The sequence below is a fragment of the Somniosus microcephalus genome, chromosome 19 (genome assembly GCF_052327205.1).
Source record: "Somniosus microcephalus isolate GS21.2 chromosome 19, FLI_Smic_1.0, whole genome shotgun sequence".
Lineage (NCBI taxonomy): Eukaryota > Metazoa > Chordata > Chondrichthyes > Squaliformes > Somniosidae > Somniosus > Somniosus microcephalus.
In genome coordinates this window covers 6,442,991-6,465,258 of record NC_141005.1, presented here as the reverse complement: position 1 = coordinate 6,465,258, position 22,268 = coordinate 6,442,991, and the positions used below count along the sequence as shown (strand labels likewise).

Below are 22,268 nucleotides of genomic sequence, written 5' to 3'. Positions count from 1 at the left end.
GGTTGAATTTCTTCACTCCCCATACCAGGCTGAGTGCTTCCCTGTCTATCTGGGCATAGTTACGCTCAGCTGAGTTCAATGAGCGTGATGCAAAAGCTATCGGCCGTTCCGAGCCATCAGGAAATCTATGGGACAATACCGCTCCTATGCCGTAAGGGGATGCATCGCACGCCAGTCTGATTGGTAGTGATGGGTTGTAATGAGCCAAAATTTTCTCGGATGTGATTAAGTCTTTACATTTATGGAAGGCACGTTTACAGTCTTCGTTCCATTTCCAAATCACTCCTGTCTGTAGAAGATCATTAAGAGGGTGTAGAATAGTTGGTAAGTTCGGTAAAAATTTATGATAGTAATTTATTAATCCCAGGAATGACCTTAATTGTGAAACATTTTCAGGTGCTGGGGCTTTTATAACTGCTTCAATTTTTTCAGGTGACTTATGCAACCCTTCCTTATTAATTATGTGGCCACAATATGATATCTGATTTTGGAAAAATTCGCACTTGGGGCGATTTGCTCGTAGGCCCCGTTCTTTCAGCCTAGTGAGCACCTGCTCCAAATTGGCAAGGTGCTCGTTGTCGTTTTCTCCTGTTATAAGGATGTCGTCTAGGTAGCATTGAGTCCCCGGAATCCCTTGCAGGACTTGCTCCATAGCTCTTTGCCAGATAGCTGGAGCTGATGCTATTCCAAAAACCAGTCGATTGTACTGGTACAGGCCTTTGTGTGTGTTTATTGTGAGATACTTTTTAGAGGTCTCCTCAACCTCCATCTGTAGATATGCCTGTGCCAAGTCAATTTTTGTGAAACGTTTCCCTCCGGATAGTGAGGCGAAAATATCTTCTATCCTCGGAAGAGGATACTGTACCGTGTGAAGGACCGGGTTTACAGTCACCTTAAAGTCTCCACAGATGCAAATTTTTTTCTGTTCCTCAGAGTTATTTTTCAATGTTTTTTTCATGACTGGAACGATGGGTGTTGCCCATTCGCTCCAATCTATTTTGGATAATACGCCTGCCTTTTCCAAATTCTTCAGCTCTGCCTCGACTGCCGGACGTATTGCGTATGGCACCGGTCTTGCCTTAAAAAATTTTGGAATTGCTGTATCTTCCACTTTTATTGAGGCGGTGATGCCTTTCAAGGTTCCTAGTTTCTCTTGAAACACTTCTTTGGCGTTGGCCAAGATGTCTTTTAATCGTTCAGGTATGATGTCATCATTGTTTTTTTCCTTACTGGTCACCGTCAGTGCCTGAATGGAGTGCCAGTCTAAACGTATCTTCCTTATCCATTCACGTCCCAACAACGGTGGACCACCATGTTGTAGAATGTATAAATACAACTTTTGTATTTCTTTGCCGTTGTATACCACAGGCACCCTTATTTTTCCTTTGGGGTAGACTTTCTGCCCCGTATATGTTTTTAAGATAATGGATGTGTCTTTTAGAGGTATATGCGAAAATAGCCTCTCGTAATCTCGTCGATTTATTACGGTTAGAGCTGATCCTGTATCTAGCTCCATTTTAACTGGGGACCCTGCTATTGTGAGGGTAACCCAAATGGTTTGGTAATCCTCTTTGGCAAGTACATTATGTAATTTGAGACAGCTTAGTCTCTTGTTTCTGGAGTCGCTATCGCTATTCTGGTCTTCGGAGCTATTGTCCGTCATCATTTGTACCTTCCTGTACTTTTCTTTATTGATTTTTTGTTTTCTGTCAGTGGATTTATTTTGTCCAGATTGGCATACCCGTGCAATGTGTACAATCTTACCACATTGCCTGCATGCTTTGCCCTTGAACCAGCAGTCCCTCTGGTTATGGGTGGATCTGCCGCAGCGATAACATCTTCCGAACTCCTGTGTCATTTTATGGGTGCCGAAGTCCTGTGTCTCTTGTTGTATCTCTGCAGCTCCTTTTGCTGCTGCTTCGTATGATACAGCCATACTGAAAGCTTTGTCCAATGTTAAATCTTTTTCAGAAAGCAGTCTTTTTTGTGTTCCTTCACTTAAGAGACCGCAAACAAATTTGTCTCGAAGATAATCCGATAGTCCTGCTCTGAATTGGCAGTACTTTGATAGCTTTCTTAATTCGGTTAGGTAATCAGCGTTACTTTCATTCTTGTGTTGATTTCTCTTGAAGAACTTGAATCGTTCCGCTATCAGCAGCGGTGTTGGGTTTAAATGCTCCTGCAGGGTATCAACAATTTCTTTAAAAGTCTTGTCCTTTGGTTTGGCTGGAGTGATTAAATTTCGTAACAGCCTGTATGTCTTCGCGCCCATTAAGTTCAGAAGTACTGAAGCTTTTTTTTCATCTGTTATTCCATTTGCAGTGCAATAAACCTCTACTCTTTCCACGTATGTGGTCCAATCTTCTATTTCGCCATCAAAAGCCTCAATATTACCAGATTTAGGCATTTCAGAAAAGATATGGCGCTTCCCGCGCTTTTTTTTCTCTCTGTAGCAACGATATGGCGCTTCCCGCGCTTTCCCGCCGCTGCTACTGATAACAACGCTGTTTTACTGTGGTTTCCATTTATTCACTGTTGGAGACTCGTTCCCGACGGAGGTCTAAATGCTGACCTGCTTGCCGCGCCGGCCGTCTCTCGAGTGCACCCTCCCAGTCCGTTATTGCTTGCCTCCGATTTCGCTGCCTGTCTCAGCTGTAGAGCCCGCCGCTGGAGCTCCAGCCTGGCGCCCAGGAAGGATTAGCGCAGTACCTGTCACCAGCTTGGCCAGCTGGTGAAACCACAGTTTCTCTTACTTCCTTGAGTCTTCTGGACGCTGGAGGAATCGATGTCCTTGAGGTGCTGCCGAATTGCAGGTAAGTCCGTTTCCACTTCGTCGCCACTGTAGTGTCCGTGTGTAGATAAAGACACTGAAGACAGGAGTTGGTTCATAGGTATTTACTAAGCAAGTCTGGGGGGGGGTTTCTAAAGGATATACACAATACACAGGCTTATATAGCCCAAGTGGCAATTACCGGCATTACGCACACCTGGGGCTCTTAAAGGCACATACACCATAATTGCTCTTAAAGGCACATACACCACAAGAGCAACTAACTGATAGCTCTGATCTATCGCCCACAACAGTTTTCCAGTGGACATAGATGGTTTCCAGCAATCACTCACCTCTGAATTTAGGAGACAGTGAAAGAGAAAGATGAAAAACCCCTAAAGAAAAGGGAAAACAAAATCATTGCATCAGAAACTATAAATTACCAACAAAAATGATACACTCAAATCGTGAGACAATGGGGAGGGACGATTTTCAAACTGCCTGAAACACGGGTGGTTGTTGGTGGAAAATTGGGGTGGGGGGAGAGAGACACCTTGGCCCCCAACATGCACACCCAAGGCCCACCTGGCGCAGTTTTCACACAGGCGGGTAATGGGGGAGGCGGGGCTGCTTAATATGCTAATTGGGGCCTAACGCATACTCCGCCCATTGGTGCCAGGTGCTGAGCGCTCCTTAAAGGGACCGCCAGGAGGGTTGGCATGGCAATCCTATCCGGGCCTCCCGAGGCTGGCTTCGGGTGGGTGCGGTAGCTGTGCCAACAACTTCGCACCCACTTTTGGGTGGAAGTTAAAAATTGCCCCCATTTATTTAGTGGGGAACCAGGAGACGCACTGGGTTTAGACCCTGGTGTTCTCACCGCTGGGATCTGGGTTCTCGCGCGTTGGCAACAAGGGTCCTACATTCAATCGGTTCGGGCGGGCTCACTCCAGTCCTAGTTCCTCGTACAAAACTGACCCCATTTAGTTCTAATTGGTGTACCTCATGAGAACTGGTGTGGGAAATGGAGTTTGGGGCTAAGACCCGTCGAAGGGATAGAGTAGAGGGAGCTTCACTGTGTATCTGGCTGTATCATACCTGACCTGGAAGTGCTCCATTCTCTGGCACTAACATCGGGTTCTGGGCCCTGCCCCTCAGGAAGGATATATTGGCCTCGGAGGCGGAGCAGCGCAGATTCACCAGAATGATACCGGGGCTAAAAGGGTTAAATTATGAGGACAGGTTGCACAGACTGGGCTTGTATTCCCTCGCATATCAGAGATGAAGAGGTTATCTAATTGAGGTGCCCAAGATGATTAAAAGACTTGATAGGGTTGATAGAGAGAAACTATTTCCTCTGGTGGGGGGAGTCCAGAACAAGGGGGCATAACCTTAAAATTAGAGCCAGGCCGTTCAGGGGTGATGTCAGGAATCACTTCTTCATAAGAACATAAGGGTCAGTGCTGGGGCCACTGCTTTTTTTGATATATATAAATGACCTGGATATTGGAATACAGAGTAGAATTTCTAAATTTGCCGATGACACCAAACTTGGGGGTGTGGCAAACACTGAGGATGATACCAATCGACTACAACAGGACATAGAAAGGCTAGCAGAATGGGCAGACAAGTGGCAGATGGAATTTAATACAGAGAAGTGTGAGGTGATGCATTTTGGCAGAAGGAACAGGGAGAGGCAATATACACTTAATGGCACAGTTTTAAAGAGTGTGCAGGGAGAGAGGGACCTGGGAGTTAATGTGCATAGGTCCCTGAAGGCAGCAGTGGTTAAAAAAGCATATGGGATCTTGGGCTTCCTAAATAGAGGTATTGAGTACAAAAAGTAGAGAAGTTATGCTGAACCTTCATAAAGCACTGGTTAGGGCACAACTGGAGTATTGCGTCCAGTTCTGGTCACCACACTTTAGGAAGGATGTGCAGGCCCTTGAGAGGGTGCAGAGGAGATTTACCAGAATGGTTCCGGGGATGGGGGATCTTAGCTACAAGGACAGGTTGGAGAAGCTGGATTTGTTTTCATTAGAGCAAAGGAGGTTGAGGGGTGATTTGATAGAGGTGTACAAGATTATGACGGGTTTGGATAGGCTAGACGGGGAAAGGCCGTTCCCACTAGTTGATGGTACAAGGACTAGGGGACACAGATTTAAGGTTTTGGGCTAGAGATACGGGGGGACGTGAGGAAAAACTTTTTTACGCAGCGAGTGGTGATGACCTGGAATTAGCTGCCGATGGAAGTGGTGGAAGTGGAGACACTCAATGGTTTCAAGGGAAGACTGGATAGGCCCTTGAGGGAAATAAATTTGCAGGGCTACGGGGATAGAGCGGGGGAATGGGACTGACTGGATTGCTCTACAAAGAGCCGGCACGGACTCGATGGACCGAATGGCCTCCTGTGCCGTTATGACTTTATGTTATGACTATAAGAAATAGGAGCAGGAGTCGGCCATTTGGCCCCTCGAGATAAGATCATGGCTGATCATCAACCTCAACTCCACTTTCCCGCCCGATCTCCATATCCCTTGATGTCAAAAATCTATCGATCTCAGCCTTGAATATACTCAAAGACTCAGCATTTACAGCTCTCTGGGGCAGAGAATTCCAAAGATTCACAAACCTCTGAGTGAAGAAATTCCTCCTCATCTCGGTCTTAAATGGCCGACCCCTTATCCTGAGACTATGTCCCTTAGTTCTAGACTCTCCAGTCAGAGGGATCAACCTCTCAGCATCCACCCTGTCAATCCCCCTCAGAATCGTGTATGTTTCAATGAGATCACCTCTCATTCTTCTAAACTCCAGAGAGTATTGGCCCATTGACATGAATCAACTGAGCGGCCTGTGGGTGGCGCTGTCCAGGGAGAGTATAAATACTCGGGCACGGGCCCAGCTTGCGCAGGACATTCTTAACAGGAACTAGTGAAGGACACAACTAGACCTCCATGTTGTAAATCAGTTGATTAAAGCTTTGTTTAACGCTTAGACCAAGTGCCTAGTAGTTTACTTACGTCACCCATTCTACACAATCTCTCATCATAGGACAGCCCTCTCATCCCAGGAATCAATCTGGTGAACCTTCGTTGCACCGCCTCCAAGGCAAGTATATCCTTCCTTAGATAAGGAGACCAAAACTGTGCACAGTACTCCAGGTGTGGTCTCGCCAAGGCCCTGTACAATTGTAGGAAGACTTCCTTACTCTTATACTCCAACTCCCTTGCAATAAAGGCCAACATGCCATTTGCCTTCCTTATTGCTTGCTGTACCTGCATGCTCACTTTCTGTGTTTCTTGCACGAGGACACCCAAATCTCTCTGAACACCAACATTTAAAAGTTTCTCACCATTTAAAAAATATTCTGTTTTTCTATTCTTCCTACCAAAGTGAATAACTTCACATTTCCCCACATTATACTCCATCTGCCACCTTACTGCCCACTCACTCAGTCTATCTCTATCCCTTTGCAGACTCTGTGTTCTCCTCACAGCTTACTGTCCCACCTAGCTTTGTATCATAGAAACATAGAAACATAGAAGATAGGAGCAGGAGTAGGCCATTCGGCCCTTCGAGCCTGCTCCGCCATTCAATGAGATCATGGCTGATCATCCAAACTCAGTACCCTGTCCCTGCCTTCTCCCCCTATCCCTTGATCCCTTTAGCCTCAAGAAATATATCCAACTCTTTCTTTAATATATTTAATGAACTGGCCTCCACCGCCCTCTGTGGCAGAGAATTCCACAGGTTCACCACTCTCTGGGTGAAAAAGTTCCTCCTCATTTTAGTCCTTAGACTATGACCCCTGGTTCTGGACTCCCCGGCCATCCGAAACATCCTTCCTGCATCTAGTCTGTCCAGGCCTGACAGAATTTTATAGGTTTCGATGAGATCCCCTCTCAATCGTCTAAACTCCAGTGAGTATAAGCCCAATCGACACAATCTCTCCTCATACGTCATTCCTGCCATCCCAGGTATCAGCCTGGTGAATCTTCGCTGCACTCCCTCCATGGCAAGAACGTCCTTCCTCAGACAAGGTGACCAAAACTGCACACAATACTCAAGATGCGGTCTCACCAAGGCCCTGTACAACTGTAGCAAGACATCCTTGTTCCTGTACTCGAACCCTCTTGCTACGAAGGCCAGCATACCATTTGCCTTCTTAACCGCCTACTGCACCTGCATGCTTACCTTCAGCGACTGGTGCACAAGAACACCCAGGTCTCTTTGCACTTCCCCTTCTCCCAATCTATTGCCATTCAAATAATAATCTGCCTTCCTGTTTTTGCCACCAAAGTGGATAACCTCACATTTATCCACATTATAGTGCATTTGCCATGTTTCTGCCCAATCACCCAACCTGTCCAAATCGTACTGAGTTTCACGACATCCTCCTCACAGCTTACCCTCCCACCCAGCTTTGTGCCGTCTGCAAATTTGGAGATATTACATCCAATTCCCTCGTCCAGATCATTAATATATATTGTGAACAGCTGGGGTCCTAGGACCGATCCTTGCGGTACCCCACTAGTCACTGCCTGCCACTCGGAAAACGACCCGTTTATTCCAACTCTTTGCTTTCTGTCTGCCAACCAGTTCTCTATCCAAGTCAATACCTTGCCCCCAATCCCATGTGCCTTAATTTTACACGCTAATCTCTTATGCGGGACCTTATCGAAAGCCTTCTGAAAGTCCAAATACACCACATCCACTGGTTCTCCCTTATCTATTTTACCAGTTACATCCTCAAAAAATTCCAGCAGTTTAGTCAAGCATGATTTACCTTTTGTAAATCCATGTTGACTTTGTCCGATCCTGTCACTGCTTTCCAAGTGCTCTGCTATTACATCTTTTATAATCGACTCCAGCATTTTCCCCACTACCAATGTCAGGCTTACCGGTCTATAATTCCCCGCTTTTTCTCTACCACCTTTTTTGAATAGTGGGGTAACATTAGCTACCCTCCAATCCATGGGTACCGTTCCAGAGTCTATCGAGTTCTGGAAGATGACCAGCAATGCATCTACTATCTCTAGGGCCACTTCCTTAAGTGTCCTGGGATGTAGACCATCAGGCCCTGGGGATTTATCGGCCTTTAGTCCCATCAATTTTCCTAACACAATTTCCCTACAAATACTGATTTCTTTCAGTTCCTCCCTTTCATCAGACCCTATGTTCCCCGACATCTCTGGGAGGTTATTTGTGTCCTCCTTTGTGAAGACAGAACCAAAGTATGTATTTAGTTGGTCTGCCATTTCCTTGTTTCCCATTATAAATTCCCCTGATTCTGACTGTAAGGGACCTACGCTTGACTTCACCAATCTTTTTCTCTTCACATATCTATAAAAGCTTTTACAGTCAGTTTTTATGTTGCCTGCTAGCTTACTCTCATATTCTATTTTCCCTTTCTTAATTAATCCCTTTGTCCTCCTTTGTTGACTCCTAAACTGCTCCCAATCCTTAGGATTATTGCTTTTTCTAGCCAATTTTTTGTCCTCTCCTTGGATCTTATGCTATCCCTAATTTCCCTTGTTAGCCACGGTTGAGTCACCCTTTTTGTTTTATTTTTATGCCAAACTGGGATGAACAAGTTCTGTAGCTCATCCATTCGGTCTTTGAATGTTTGCCATTGCCTATCCACTGTCAACCCTTTGAGTGCCATTCCCCAATCAATCCTACCCAACTCGCTTCTCAGACCATCGTAGTTTCCTTTATTTAAATTGAGGACCCTTGTCTCTGAGTCAACTACTTCATTCTCCATCTTAATGAAGAATTCGATCATATTATGATCGCTCCGACCCAAGGGGCCTCGTAAAACAAGATTGCTAATTAATCCTTTCTCGTTACATAATACCCAGTCTAAGATGGCCTGATCTCTGGTTGGTTCCTCGACATATTGGTCCAGGAAACCATCCCGTAAACACTCCAGGAATTCCTCCTCCACGGTATTGTTACTGATTTGGTTGGCCCAATCTATATGTAGATTAAAGTCACACATGATGACTGTTGTGCCCTTATTGCACGCTTCTTTAATTTCCCTTTTAATGCCATCCCCAACCTCCGCCTTACTGTTTGGAGGTCTATATACCACTCACACTAATCAGCAAACTTGGATACATTACACTCAGTTCCTTCATCTAGGTCATTAATAGAGATTGTAAATAGCTGAGGTCCCAGCACTGATCCTTGTGGCACCCCACTGGTTACAGCCTGCCAACCTGAAAAAGATCCGTTTACCCTTGCTACAAGGATCCTGGGTGTCCTTGTACACCAGTCACTGAAAGCAAACTTGCAGGTGCAGCAAGCAGTTAGGAAAGCAAATGGTATGTTGGCCTTCATTGCAAGAGGATTTGAGTACAGGATCAAGGATGTCTTACTACAGTTGTACAGGGCCTTGGTGAGACCAGACCTGGAGTACTGTGTGCAGTTTTGGTCTCCTTACCTAAGAAAGGATATACTTGCCATAGAGGGAGTGCAGCAAAGGTTCACCAGACTGATTCCTGGGATGGCAGGACTGTTGTATGAGGAGAGATTGGGTCGACTAGGCCTGTATTCACTAGAGTTTAGAAGACTGAGAGGGGATCTCGTGGAAACATATACAATACTGACAGGGCTAGACAGACTGGATGCAGGGAGGATGTTTCCCTTGGCTGGGGGGTCCAGAACGAGGAGTCACAGTCTCAGGATACGGGGTAGGACATTTAGGACTGAGATGAGAAATTTCTTCACACAGAGGGTGGTGAACCTGTGAAATTCTCTACCACAGAAAGCTGTGGAGGCCAAGTCACTGAATATATTTAAGAAGGAGATAGATAGATTTCTAGACATAAAAGGCATCAAAGGGTATGGGGAAAGAGCGAGAATATGGTCTTGAGCTAGAGGATCAGCCATGATCATATTGAATGGTGGAGCAGGCTCGAATGGCCTACTCTGTTTTCTGTCCGTTAACTATTCCTCTCTCCATGCAACTATATTACCTCCAACCCCATGAGCCCTTATCTTTTGTAATAACCTTTTATATGGCACCTTATCGAATGCCTTTTGGAAATTCAAATATACTACATCCACTGGTTCCCCTTTATCTACCCTGCTAGTTACATCCTCAAAAATCTCTAATAAATTTGTCAAACACGATTTCCCTTTCATAAAACCATGTTGACTCTGCCTAACCATGTTATGATTTTCTAAGTGCCCTGATACCACTTCCTTAACAATGGATTCCAGCATTTTCACGATGACTGATGTCAGGCTAACTGGCCTGTAGTTCCCTGTTTTCTCTCTCCCTCCTTTGTTGATTAGCGGTGTTACATTTGCTACCTTCCAATCTGCTGGGACCGTTCTAGAATCTAGGAAATTTTGAAAGATCAAAACCAATGGATCCACTATCTCTGCAGCCACCTCTTTTAGAACCCTAGGATGTAGGCCGTCAGGGCCAGAGGATTTGTCAGCTTTTAGTCCCATTAGTTTCTCTAGTACTTTTTCTCTACTTATATAAATTACGTTAAGTTTCTCACCCTCTTTAGACCCTTGGTTCCCCACCATTTTTGGTATTTTTTTGTGTCTTCTACTGTGAAGACAGATACAAAATATTTGTTTAAAGTTTCTGCCATTTCCTTATTCCCCATAATAATTTCTCCTGTCTCAGCCTCTAAGGGACCAATGTTTACTTTTCCTACTCTCTTCCTCTTTACATACAAAGGGTGGTGGAAATCTGGAACTCTCTCCTTCAAAAAGCTGTTGAGGCTGGGGGTCAATTGAAAATTTCAAAATTGAGATTGATAGATTTTTGTTGGCTAAGGGTATTAAGGGTTATGGAACCAAGACGGGTAAATGGAGTTAAGATACAGATCAGCCATGATCTAATTGAATGGTGGAACACGCTCGAGGGGCTGAATGGACTCTTCCTGTTGTTATGTTCTTATCCCTCACCCTGTGAAGCTGTGGCAAGGACATTTGCTTTTATGAGGTAAAGGTGAAAATTCAACAAGAAATAGCAAGCAAGAGAAAAAAAAATATTTCGCCCAGAATGTCTTGTTAAATATGTTTAGTCTTAAAGTCCAGTTCAGGCTAACAGGTCTTGCTGCAGTTACCTGTAAGGAGTTGAATAACGCGAACATGTATTGAAACATTATGGCGTAGTTATTGATAGCCAGAACTCCACAAGCCCAGGATATTCCCAAGATTGGGAGCAGAACCGCCACTGCTTTGGCTGTCAGCCTGAAAAGAAAAGCAAAGATGATTAAATGACAACCAGCCAACCAAACTTTGCTCCATCTGAGGGAGCGCTGCACTGTCGGAGGGGCAGTACTGATGGAGCTCTGCACTGTCGGAGGGACAGTACTGAGGGAGTGCAGCACTGTCGGAGGGGCGGTACTGAGGGAGCGCCGCACTGTCGGAGGGGCAGTACTGAGGGAGGGCCGCACTGTCGGAGGGGCAGTACTGATGGAGCTCTGCACTGTCGGAGGGGCAGTACTGAGGGAGTGCAGCACTGTCGGAGGAGCAGTACTGAGGGAGCGCCGCACTGTCAGAGGGGCAGTACTGAGGGAGGGCCGCACTGTCGGAGGGGCAGTACTGAGGGAGCGCTGCACTGTCGGAGGGGCAGTACTGAGGGAGCGCTGCACTGTCGGAGGGGCAGTACTGAGGGAGGGCCACACTGTCGGAGGGGCAGTACTGAGGGAGCGCTGCACTGTCGGAGGGGCAGTACTGAGGGAGCGCTGCACTGTCGGAGGGGCAGTACTGAGGTAGCGCTGCACTGTCGGGGGGCAGTACTGAGGGAGCGCCGCACTGTCAGAGGGGCAGTACTGAGGGAGCGCTGCACTGTCGGAGGGGCAGTACTGAGGGTGCGCCGCACTGTCGGAGGGGCAGTACTGAGGGCGCACCACACTGTCGGAGGGGCAGTAGTGAGGGAGCACTGAAATGTTGGGAGGAGCAGTACTGAGGGAGCACAGCACTGTTGGAGGGGCAGTACTGAGGGAGCTCCGCACTGTTGAAGGGGCAGTACTGAGGGAGCTCCGCACTGTCGGAGAGGCAGTACTGAGGGAACTCCGCACTGTTGAAGGGGCAGTACTGAGGGAGCACCGCACTGTCGGAGGGGCAGTACTGAGGGAGTGCTGCACTGTCAGAGGGGCAGTACTGAGGGAGCGCTGCACTGTTGGGAGGGGCAGTACTGAGGGAGCGCTGCACTGTCGGAGGGGCAGTACTGAGGGAGCACCGCACTGTCGGAGGGGCAGTACTGAGGGAGCCACACTGTCGGAGGGGCAGTACTGAGGGAGCACAGCACTGTTGGAGGGGCAGTACTGAGGGAGCACCGCACTGTCGGAGGGGCAGTTCTGAGGGAGCGCCGCACTGTCGGAGGGGCAGTACTGAGGGAGCACCGCACTGTCGGAGGGGCAGTACTGAGGGAGCGCTGCACTGTGGGAGGGGCAGTACTGAGGGAGCCACACTGTCGGAGGGGCAATACTGAGGGAGCGCTGCACTGTCGGAGGGGCAGTACTGAGGGAGTGCCGCACTGTCGGAGGTGCCGTCTTTTGGATGAGACATTAAACCAAGGCCCCGTCTGCTCTCTCAGGTGGACATAAAAGAACCCTTGACACCATTCTAAGAGAAGAGGAGTTCTCCCCGGTGTCCTGGGGCCAATATTTATCCCTGAATCAACGTCACTAAAAAACAGATTATTCGGTCATTATCACATTGCTGTTTGTGGGATCTTGCTGTGTGCAAATTGGCTGCTGCGTTTCCTACACTACGACAGTGACTCCAATTCAAAAAGTACTTCATTGGCTGGAAAGTGCTTCGGGACGTCCCGAGGTGGTGAAAAGCGCTGGAGAAATGCAAGTCTTTCTAAACATGGAAAACACCTCCAGGGTACCTGATTCTAACACGGAAAGTTTCTGTATCTTCTTGCATACCGCGGGGGATTTGTTTGACGTTCCATACACTTGCTAAGCTCTGCCTGTGTAATCCCTGGTGAGGAAATGAGTTCGAGATTTGGGCTGTGCCAACTCTGATCATTCCCTTAATGGTGCCCTCTGCAGAATCCAGACAATGACAAGCCGTGCTAATGCCTGACAGTGACGGGCACAGAGGTATTGTGATACTATACTAACAGCGCACTTCACCAGTGTAGGAAATATTCCTGTCACACTTTGCACAGACCTAATGAGTCAGTTGGAGGACAGAGGTCCAAAAATGTTGGTATCGGAGACCATTCTCAGGCTTGCAATGATAATTGGGCTAATTTCCAGGATGATTGAATTTCCTGAGCAGGAACAAGCTCCATTTGACTCGCTTTGGAGCCAGATTGCTGTTCCAGATGGTGAAAACTGCAATTGGGTGTCATTTAGACCCAGCATGGGAGGACGAGGGGAATAGACAACCGAAGAGGGGCTGTGGAGCAGGAAATTGGAAATAGCAAGACAGGTTTGAAAAATCAAACAAACTAAAGAGGCATGTATAAATTATCAGAAATAAACGAGATCCTACTAACAGCAAATGGATTGAGACTTTACATAACACGAACGGAATAATTAAATAAAGAGAGAAAATGATGGAAAAGCTAATCTGGAAGAAAAAAAGCAGAGAGAGAGGTTAACAGTTTGGGTGCAGACTTGAAGGAAATATGGAAAGCAAATCCCGACTAATCCTGATGCATTTAAGGGGAAGCTGGATAAACATATGAGGGAGAAAGGAATGGAAGGATAGGCTGATAGGGTGAGATGAAGAGGGGTGGGAGGAGGCTCGTGTGGAGCAGAAACACCGGCATGGTCCTGATGGGCCGAATGACCCGTTTCTGTGCTGTACATTCTACGTAATTCTGTGTAATCCAAAAAGTTGGGAAGTACACAGAATGCTGCAAAAGACCTGGATCTGAATCCCGTATTACTGACAATCTAAATATTAAATGACAAGTTCTTCATCTGCGATCTGAGCACTGAAATTACTTTGGTGCAAGAAATTCAAAGAAAATCAGGCACACGAGATCTGAAAAAAAGATTGAAGTATCTTTTATGATCATTTCCAAATCTGCATGATTGCAGTGATGTAAATCCTCAGCCTGTCAGGGCCATGAGCTATCACCTCCCGCTCTCTCTGGGCACAGCAGTAGAATCCCTGCTGGTAGTCTCAGAGAGGCCTGATCCGATCCTCACTCAATGTCCACGCACTTCTACCGTCCAGTAGGCCTCAGTATCTCGTGATCAGAAGTGGGAACTTTGGTTGATTTCTCGCTTCCCTTGTTGAAGGCCAATTGAAACCTCTGACCTTCACCGATCCTTCCTTACAGTCACCCAACTGAGGTCATCAAACTCATCAACAACAACTTGCATTTATACAGCACCTTTAACACAGTAAAACATCCCAGGGCGCTTCACAGGAGCGTTTATCAAAGAAAACTTGATACCGAGCCACATAAGGAGATATTAGCTTGGTCAAAGAGGTCGGTTTTAAGGAATGTCTTAAAGGAGGAGAGGGAGGCGGAGAGGTTTAGGGAGGGAATTCCAGTGCTCGGGGCCCAGGCAGCTGAAGGCACGGCCGCCAATGGTGGAGCGATTAAAATCAGGGATGCGCAAGAGGCCAGAATCGGAGGAGCGCAGAGATCTCGGAGGGTTGTGGGGCTGAAGGAGGTTTCAGAGATAGGGAGGGGCAGGGCCATGGAGGGATTTGAAAAGAGCGAATTCAGTGCTGGCATTCCAATCAGTTTCTGAAACGGCCACTCTCTGCTGACTCTGGGGTCGAGTCTGGTTTGCATTTGCTGATTTGAAAAGAAGAGATTGTCATTTCAATATTAAGGAGCAGGATTTCACCCCCATCAGTTGTCTCTCTGCTCTACTCCTCCGGCACTGTGCGGTGGGGAGATATCACACACTGAGTTTGGAAGAGAGGAGTGGAACGCAGCCTCGGCCAACAGGAATGCATTCCGTTCTTCCATTACATCGAGTCTACAGCACAGAAACAGGCCATTCGGTCCATCAGGCCTGTGCTGGTGTTTATGCTCCACACGAACCTCCTCCCACCCCACTTCATCTCACCCCATCCCTCTAGTCCTTTCTCCCTCATGTGTTTATCTAGCTTCCCCTTAAATGCATCTCTGCTATTCGCCTCAACATTGCTGTTACTGAGCATATAATGGCAGCTCTAACAACTCAGAGCTTGTATGGTTGACCGATAGAGCTGAAAAACAAAGAGTATTACCGCAGTGAGTGATTAAGTTAGTGGAATAATTTTCCCATTGACACTATTGCTTTTTTTACAACTTAGGAAATGTGCAGGTAAATCACAGAATCAGAGAATTTTACAGCACAGGAGGCCATTCAGCCCATCACACCTGTCCTGGCTCTCCGAAAGTGCTTTCCATTCAGACCCATTCCCTACACTAGTCCTTGAAAACTCCAGTTGACCCCCAGTATCCACAGCTTTTTGGGGAGAGAGTTCCCGATTTCCACTAACCCTTTGTGTGAAGTGCTTCCCGACATCACCCCTGAACGGCCTGGTTCTAATTTTAAGGTTCTGCCCCCTTGTTCTGGACTCCCCCCACCAGGGGAAACAGTTTCTCTCGATCTACCCTATCGAGTATTCTATTGTTTTAAACACCTTGATCAGATCAAGGGAATACAAAGCTCGGGGTTAAATTGGGCCGTGTAATGTCTGTTTTTTCAGGCACCACGAGTCCTCCCAAGGCCCCAAAATGGCGGGCAGGAAGCGTGCTTGTATGTCTGCACGAGAGTGCGCTGCCCGCCATATTGGGTAAAGGACAGACAAGAAGCGTCCTTCACCCCCGCCTGAAGCAGGCGCTAGACCATTTGCAAATGCAAATTAGGGCCCAACGCCTGTTCCACGCCCCTGCTGCATCACTGGTTTGCCTCGGAGAAAACCAACTCTAAACAGCGCGTAAGTTAAAGCACTTGCCCACAGGCAGCACCGCTCCCAGTCCCGAGGTCCCTGACATCCAGACCTGGACCCTGACCTCCGACCTCCCTCCCGACCCTCCCCTCGATCCCAACCTCCAGGCACCCCCCCGACCCCTCCCTCCTGACCATGCAGTTGCTCCTTCGAGGGTCCGGATCCACCCCCAACCCCCACTGCAGACTTAACACAAAGATGGTCACTGCCCAATGGCTTCTATTCCTTCATCCAAGTCATTGATAAACATGGTGCAAAGCTGAGGCCCCGGAACAGATCCCTGGAGAACACCACTTGTCACATCCCACCAATCAGAGAACGTTCCCTTTACCCCCACTCTCTGTCTCCTGCCTCCCAACCAATCACCACATCACAAGGTTACCTCCAGTTCTATGCGCTCTCATTTTTGCCGATGATCTCTTGTGTGGAACCTTATCAGATGCCTTCTGGAGATCCCTATAGACAACATCGATCGACACTCCCTTCTCCACCATGCTAGTGCCCTCCTCAAAAACTCAACTAGATTAGTCAGGCCTGGCCTTCCCGTCACAAATCCTTGCTGACTCGCTTTGCTCGTACTTGTCCACACGCTCAGTCAGTCTGGGAGTTCATTTTAACTTTTGGCAACGGTGTAAAATACGCCCAATTTTCCAAAGGACCACTAATTTGGCTGCCGAGCGCCTGAAAAACTGACGGCTGCACGCATGACACACACTGCGATCGCGCTCTCACGCATTCCAGATGTTGTGGGGGGGGGGTGGCCCCACAAACAGGCTGCATATACAAAAGGCCTAATGTCTGCTTCAGGCGCGCACTCTGGACGCCTATACAGGAGCCTTTACCAAGATGGCGGGCGGCGCACGTCCGGTGCAGAACTTGTGCGCGCCGCCTGCCATCTTGAAAACTTAGGTGCCTGTTTTAGGCCTGTAAAATGAGCACGGAGCTAACGGATTTCTACAAGTCTAAATTACATTAAAAAATGTATTAATTTAATCAGCGATAATACATGGAATCTAAATTTAGAATTTACTGAACCACAGCTCATTCAGAAGGGGCATGCAGGCACTTTGTGCTATTTTCTTCACGCAGGATCCTTTGTTCCAATTCATTTAGTCCTAATTATAATTCTCCAGCCACTCCCTCACTGAGAGCAAGGTCGCCATAGATACTGGTGTTACATCCAATCAAAGGACAGATATTGGTGCCTTATAGAGAACCGTGCAATGTCTTAATGAAGTGGAATGGAAAGGCTTTAATCAGACTGATTTTACACGTGGCAGTGAAGCATTAGGTTATTAACACGCTTTTCAGATGGGCTCCTCAGACAGGTTTGTGAACAACCGTGTCTTGAGAATGAAAGGAGTCACGAGTTAACACACACGCACAAGATGGCACTGGAGTCACGTGTGCAGGCTCTCACTTAGTCAAGAGAAAGCTCTGGGGCTTACTGGAGTCGAGGGATGAGAGAGCAAACATTGAGACCACAGCGGGTGCGAAGTACAAAGGATAGATACTGTTGTCACACCGAGTACAGGATATTGGATCGACTATGCTTCTATTTCAGGAGCCTGCGCGAATTAAGGGAATGACTTGCAGGCATCTTTGGAGATGGTAATTGGGTGTGACATTGGGTGTAATTGCAGTTTTTTGCAGACTGATTGCCAAGTGTGACTGAACTAGTTGTTGATGGAAGTATGATGAAGAAAAAAAGAAAGACTTGCATTTCTATAGCGCCTTTCACAACCTCAGGACATCCCAAAGTGCTTTACAGCCAATGAAGTACTTTGAAGTGTAGTCACTGTTGTAATGTAGGAAACACAGCAGCCAATTTGCGCACAGCAAGCTCGCACAAATTGCAACGTGATAGTCTGTTTTTGTTATGTTGAGTGAGGGATAAATATTAGTCAGGACACTGGGGAGAACTCCCCTGCTTTTCTTCGAATAGTGGCCGTGGGATCTTTTACATGCACCTGAGAGAGCAGACGGGGCCTCGGTTTAACGTCTCATCCGAAAGACGGCACCTCCGATAGTGCAGCACTCCCTCAGCACTGCACTGGGAGTGTCAGCCTAGCTTTATGTGCTCAAGTCCCTGGAGTGGGGACACAAACCCACAACCTTCTGACTCGAGAGGCGAGTGTGCAACCTACTGAGCCCCGGTTGATCGCAGCACCCAACTTGCTCCTTCAGGCGGACTGTAAGTCAGGATTGTAGGTAACCCTGTGCTACACATCCAGCAGTCTGCACGGGCAGACACCTGCAAACGTAGCTGCAGTAATAGGACCTTTTGATGTGGTGTTATAGATTTCTTTGGAGTAAAACGATGGATGAGCCTAATCATTTTTGAACTTTTTTTCACAATCAGTGTTTTTTCTTGAGTTTTCAATTCCATTCACCGGCCAAAACACTTTAAAGATTTAATAACGTACTTGAGATTCCTGGGATGGGGAAAGGTGGGAATTGGGTTTCGCTGCCCGGGAGGAGCCAGAATTGGGGCGGATCAGGATTCGGCTGCTTGCTGCCCTTTTTCCCAGGCATCTAAAATCTTGATGGGGGTGGGGGAGGTCCCGGCAGCAGTTTTGTGGGGGGGGGTGTCCGGGGAATTCTGCCAGTAAGCCTCTCTTAGACCCGTCGGATCCCACACTGCCTGCGAGCAGGAATAGATTCGACACTCGGCCATCACCAGGCCTCAGAGATGCAACACAGCGACGAGCGGCAATCCCAAATGGAGGCCCCGGTTTGAAAAACAACTTGACGTCTTTGGGTTGATAAGTGCCTCTGGAGCCCCTGAGCGAGGTGGAACGATTCTGCTTTAATTTGCCACCGGCAACCCAGGGTGCACACCTCTGCTGTGCCTTCACACGCACCAGTGGGCAGCACCCCCGCCTCTGGGCCAGAAGGTCGTGGGTTCAAGTCCCACTCCAGAGACTTGAGCACAAAAATCTAGGCTGACACTCCCAGTGCAGTGCTGAGGGAATGCTGCACTGTCGGAGGGGCCGTCTTTTGGATGAGACGTTAAACTGAAGCCCCGTCTGCTCTCTCAGGTGGATGTAAAAGATCCCATGGCACTATTTCGAAGAAGAGCAGGGGAGTTCTCCCCGGCGTCCTGGGGCCAATATTTATCCCTCAATCAACATCACTAAAACAGATTTGCAGTGCGCAAATTGGCTGCCGCATTTCCTACTTTACAACAGTGACTACACTTCAAAAAGTACTTTGTTGACTGTAAAGCGCTTTGGGACGTCCTGAGGTCATGAAAGGCGCTGGAGAAATGCAAATTCTTTTTTTCTTTTCATTCTATAACTGCAGGCTGCATTTCCATATTAATCGTCTGTTCTGCAAACCTTCTAAAAAGAACTTAATTGATATGTTTCGAGGTTTCTACCTCCCTTCATAGAGAACCCACCCCTGAGAGGCGCACTCGCAGATTCTTGTCAGCGGACTGGAACACTTGACAAATGAGAGTTAATAAGCTCTCAACTTATGACCAAAGACCCAATAAATTGTCACCTCCAAAATCCCTAGCTAGATATTAAACTGCTGGCCAGATGCCTTGAAGTGGTACCTTGCTGGAATGCACAATTCTATCAACATGCAAGGGCTCTCACCTTGCACGCCGTGCGTCTATTGGTCGTGTGCTGGCCATGCTCAACTGCCGGCTGCCCGCTTATTGCCTGTAAAACGAGGGCCAGCAGTTTAACAATGGAGGGGGTCTGGGGGTTTGCTCTCCGTCGCCCCTGTTGAGGCCCCCGGGCCTGCCTGAGGCAGTTTCAGTCGGGCCTGTAAACTTTAAAACAGGCGGGAGGGAGGCTGCTTCAGGGCTTTAATCGACTGTTTCACAACATGGAAGTCTAGTTATCCTTCACTAGTTCCTGTTTACAAAATGTCCCTGAGCAAGCTGGGCCCGCGCCCGAGAATTTATACTCGCCCTGGACAGCGCCACCAGCAGGCCGCCCAGTATATTTCATAAGTCCTTTCTACATGAATGGCACGATTTATGTCAGGGATATCGGGGTTCTACGGCAGTCGTAGGACGGCCCCGCCCCTCCTCCCCCATTGCGATTTTCAGCCACAAGTGACCGTGCCAAACTCCTGGGGCTAGAAATCTGTCTCGGGCGGTGGGGCAAGACGGGCTACGGTGGAACGGAATACCAGGCGCTGTGTAGAATGGGCGGTCGATCCATTAGCACCCGCTTTGTGCCACCACCCGGGACAAATTTCTAGGCGTTGGAATATAGAAGGTTAAGGGGTGATTTGATTGAGGTTTTTAGGATTTTGAAAGGAATCGATGGGGTAGATGGAGAGAAACTTCCTCCGCTGATGGGGGAGTCTAGGACAAGGGGACATAATCTTAAAATCAGAGCCAGACCATTCAGGAGAGAAGTTAGGAAACACTTCCTCACGCAAAGGGTGGTAGAAGTGTGGAACTCTCTCCCACACAATGCAGTAGATGCTAGCTCAGTTAATCATTTTGGCCCAGAAATTCGGGTCGGAGGCTTCCCGCGGGTGCAAGCCTCCGACCTGCACTTACCTTGCGCGCCGGCCGTTGAGCTGTGGGCCCGCGTGGGATTCCGATCCTGGGCCTCCTCCAACTGCCGGCGCGCAGTGCTTGCGTATCCCAGGGGCGCAGTTAGTTCGAAGCGTCCCCTGGGATCACATGGGCCATGGAGAGCCAATGGTAGCAGGGAATGCTTCATTCATAAATTTGACAGGAAGACCTGTCAAACCTATAAATACTATAAGCCCCAAAACATAACTAAAACTTCAAATACATTTTAAAAAATACATCACATTTTTAAAATAACTATAAATTACATGAAATAACTATTTTAAACAATAATTTAAATTTTGAAAAAATTAATTACATTTTCTAACGGGGCTAAAAATAAACTTACCTTTCTTTAAAGTATTTAAAAATAATAAACCTGTGGAAAAAATGTTTTAATTTTAATTAATTCACCACTTACCTTGTTAAAAACAGGCCTTGCTGGAGACTTTGGAGACTTACCCTCCCGGAGAAACCTGCAAAAAAAACGTAAGTTCGATGCGCACGCGCAGCCTCTCCGGCGCACGCGTTCCACCACTGAACCCCTTCTTTCAAGGGAACGGAAGTTCCGGTTTCCCGCACATGCGCAGTGCATGCACGAAACCGGCACTTTCGTTGGGCTTACGCGTGAGTACCCAGCGCGTACTCACCCGTGGGGACCCGAATTTCTGGGTCAATCTGAGATTGATAGATTTTTGCTGGACAAGGGTATAAAAGGATATGGAGCCAAGGCAGGTGGACAGAGTTAAGATTCAGATCAGCCATGATCTCACTGAATGGCGGAACAGGCTCGAGGGGCTGAACGGCCTCCTCCTGTTCCCAATGTTCTTAAGTGGGGGAAGGGGGAGTCGGGGCTCCACATCCCCCCCACCCTGCTTGCTGGTCCGATGCCAGAGAGGAGTCTGTAGAGACACAGTGCACACTGGCCCCAGTCCGAACAAGGTGTTCTCCAGTTAGACTCCAAAATGACCCCATTTCCGCCAATATCAAGTTACGCTCAAATTTCCTGCCAATCACATTAGAAGCATTGAATCTTACAGCACAGAAGGAGGCCATTCTTTGGTCGAGCTCTCCAATTAATCCCATTCCCCCTGATCGTTCCCCGTAGCCCTGCAAACTTTCCCCCTTCCAGTATTTATCCACTTCCCTTTTGAAAGTTACTATTGAATCTGCTTCCACCGCCCTTTCAGGCAGCGCATTCCAGATCACAACAACTCGCTGCATAAAAAATATGAAGTCAATACTCCAGTTGCGGCCTAACCGGTGATTTGTAAAGGTTTAGCGTGATTTCCTGGCTTTTGTGCTCTCAGCCCCGCTATTTACGGGGATGGTGAGGGGGTGGGGGGAGGAGGTGTGGGGGCCGGGGAATCCCAGAAGTACGGGTTCCCCAATGGTCCTGCCGAAATTAATGGTAGGACCTTGTTTCAATGTTTTTACTCTGTTTCCCGGCCATTGGCTAGACAGATTGCGAGGCTGTCGGGCGGGAAGGCTCGGAGAGGAGGGAGAGATCAGGCGGCGGGGGGAGACATGGTGGGGGGGGGTGGGGGCGGGAGTAGATTGGGGGGGGGAGTAGATCAGGGGGAGTAGATCGGGGGGGAGTAGATCGGGGGGAGTAGATCGGGGGGGGTAGATCGGGGGGGGAGATCGGGGGGGAGTAGATCGGGGGGAGTAGATCGGGGGGAGTAGATCGGGGGGAGTAGATCGGGGGGGTAGATCGGGGGGGAGTAGTTCGGGGGGAGTAGATCGGGGGGAGTAGATCGGGGGGGAGTAGATCGGGGGGAGTAGATCGGGGGGAGTAGATCGGGGGGAGTAGATCGGGGGGGAGTAGATCGGGGGGGTAGATCGGGGGGGGAGTAGATCGGGGGGAGTAGATCGGGGGGGAGTAGATCGGGGGGAGTAGATCGGGGGGAGTAGATCGGGGGGGAGTAGATCGGGGGGGAGTAGATCGGGGGGAGTAGATCGGGGGGAGTAGATCGGGGGGAGTAGATCGGGGGGAGTAGATCGGGGGGGTAGATCGGGGGGGGGTAGATCGGGGGGAGTAGATCGGGGGGGAGTAGA

The 22,268-nt window shown here is 48.2% G+C and overlaps 1 protein-coding gene across 2 annotated transcripts in view; it reads right to left on the bottom strand.

The window, feature by feature from the left end:
• Nucleotides 1-22,268, bottom strand: part of adgrd1 (adhesion G protein-coupled receptor D1) — a 349,877-nt gene that overhangs the window by 21,492 nt on the left and 306,117 nt on the right. For both annotated transcript variants that reach the window (XM_086011896.1, XM_086011897.1), the window contains 2 exons: nucleotides 10,861-10,987; nucleotides 3,124-3,165 (listed from right to left, as the gene is read on the bottom strand). In XM_086011896.1, the coding sequence (XP_085868022.1) occupies nucleotides 3,124-3,165; nucleotides 10,861-10,987 (169 nt within the window). The remainder of the gene's footprint in view (nucleotides 1-3,123; nucleotides 3,166-10,860; nucleotides 10,988-22,268) is intronic.